Source organism: Monopterus albus, unplaced genomic scaffold (assembly GCF_001952655.1).
Source record: "Monopterus albus unplaced genomic scaffold, M_albus_1.0 scaffold2144.1, whole genome shotgun sequence".
In the NCBI taxonomy this organism is placed as follows: Eukaryota; Metazoa; Chordata; class Actinopteri; order Synbranchiformes; family Synbranchidae; genus Monopterus; species Monopterus albus.
This window is the reverse complement of record NW_018130019.1, coordinates 1,943-2,389: the sequence shown is the minus strand read 5'-3', so window position 1 is coordinate 2,389 and position 447 is coordinate 1,943. Positions and strand designations below refer to the sequence as shown.

Sequence of the window (447 nt, the reverse complement as noted above, 5' to 3'; positions counted from 1 at the left end):
AACTGTGACCAATGTGGGTCCGCTTTTAATCAAATGGGGAATCTCAAAGCCCATCAACGTATTCATTCTGGAGAGAAGCCATACAACTGTGACCAATGTGGGTCCGCTTTTCGACAGTTGGACCATCTAAAATCCCATCACCTTATTCACACTGGAGAGAAGCTGTACAGCTGTGACCAGTGTGAGTCAGATTTTAGGGAATTGGGGAGTCTAAAATCCCATCAACGTATTCACACTGGAGAGAAGCCGTACAACTGTGACCAATGTGGGTCTGCTTTTAATCAGATGGGGAATCTCAAAGTCCATCAACGTATTCATTCTGGAGAGAAGCCATACAACTGTGACCAATGTGGCTCAGCTTTTACACAGTTGGAGCATCTAAAATCCCATCAACGTATTCACACTGGGGAGAAGCCATACAGCTGTGACCAGTGTGGGTCAGCTTTT

General features: G+C 45.4%; 1 protein-coding gene across 1 annotated transcript in view; it reads left to right on the top strand.

Moving 5' to 3' along the window:
- Positions 1 to 8: 8 nt before the first annotated feature.
- The window catches only part of LOC109953935 (zinc finger protein 678-like), a 2,371-nt gene continuing 1,932 nt past the window's right edge, over positions 9 to 447 (top strand). The window contains exon 1 of the mRNA XM_020589371.1: positions 9 to 441. Coding sequence (XP_020445027.1) covers positions 34 to 441 — 408 coding nt within the window. The 5' untranslated portion in view covers positions 9 to 33. The remainder of the gene's footprint in view (positions 442 to 447) is intronic.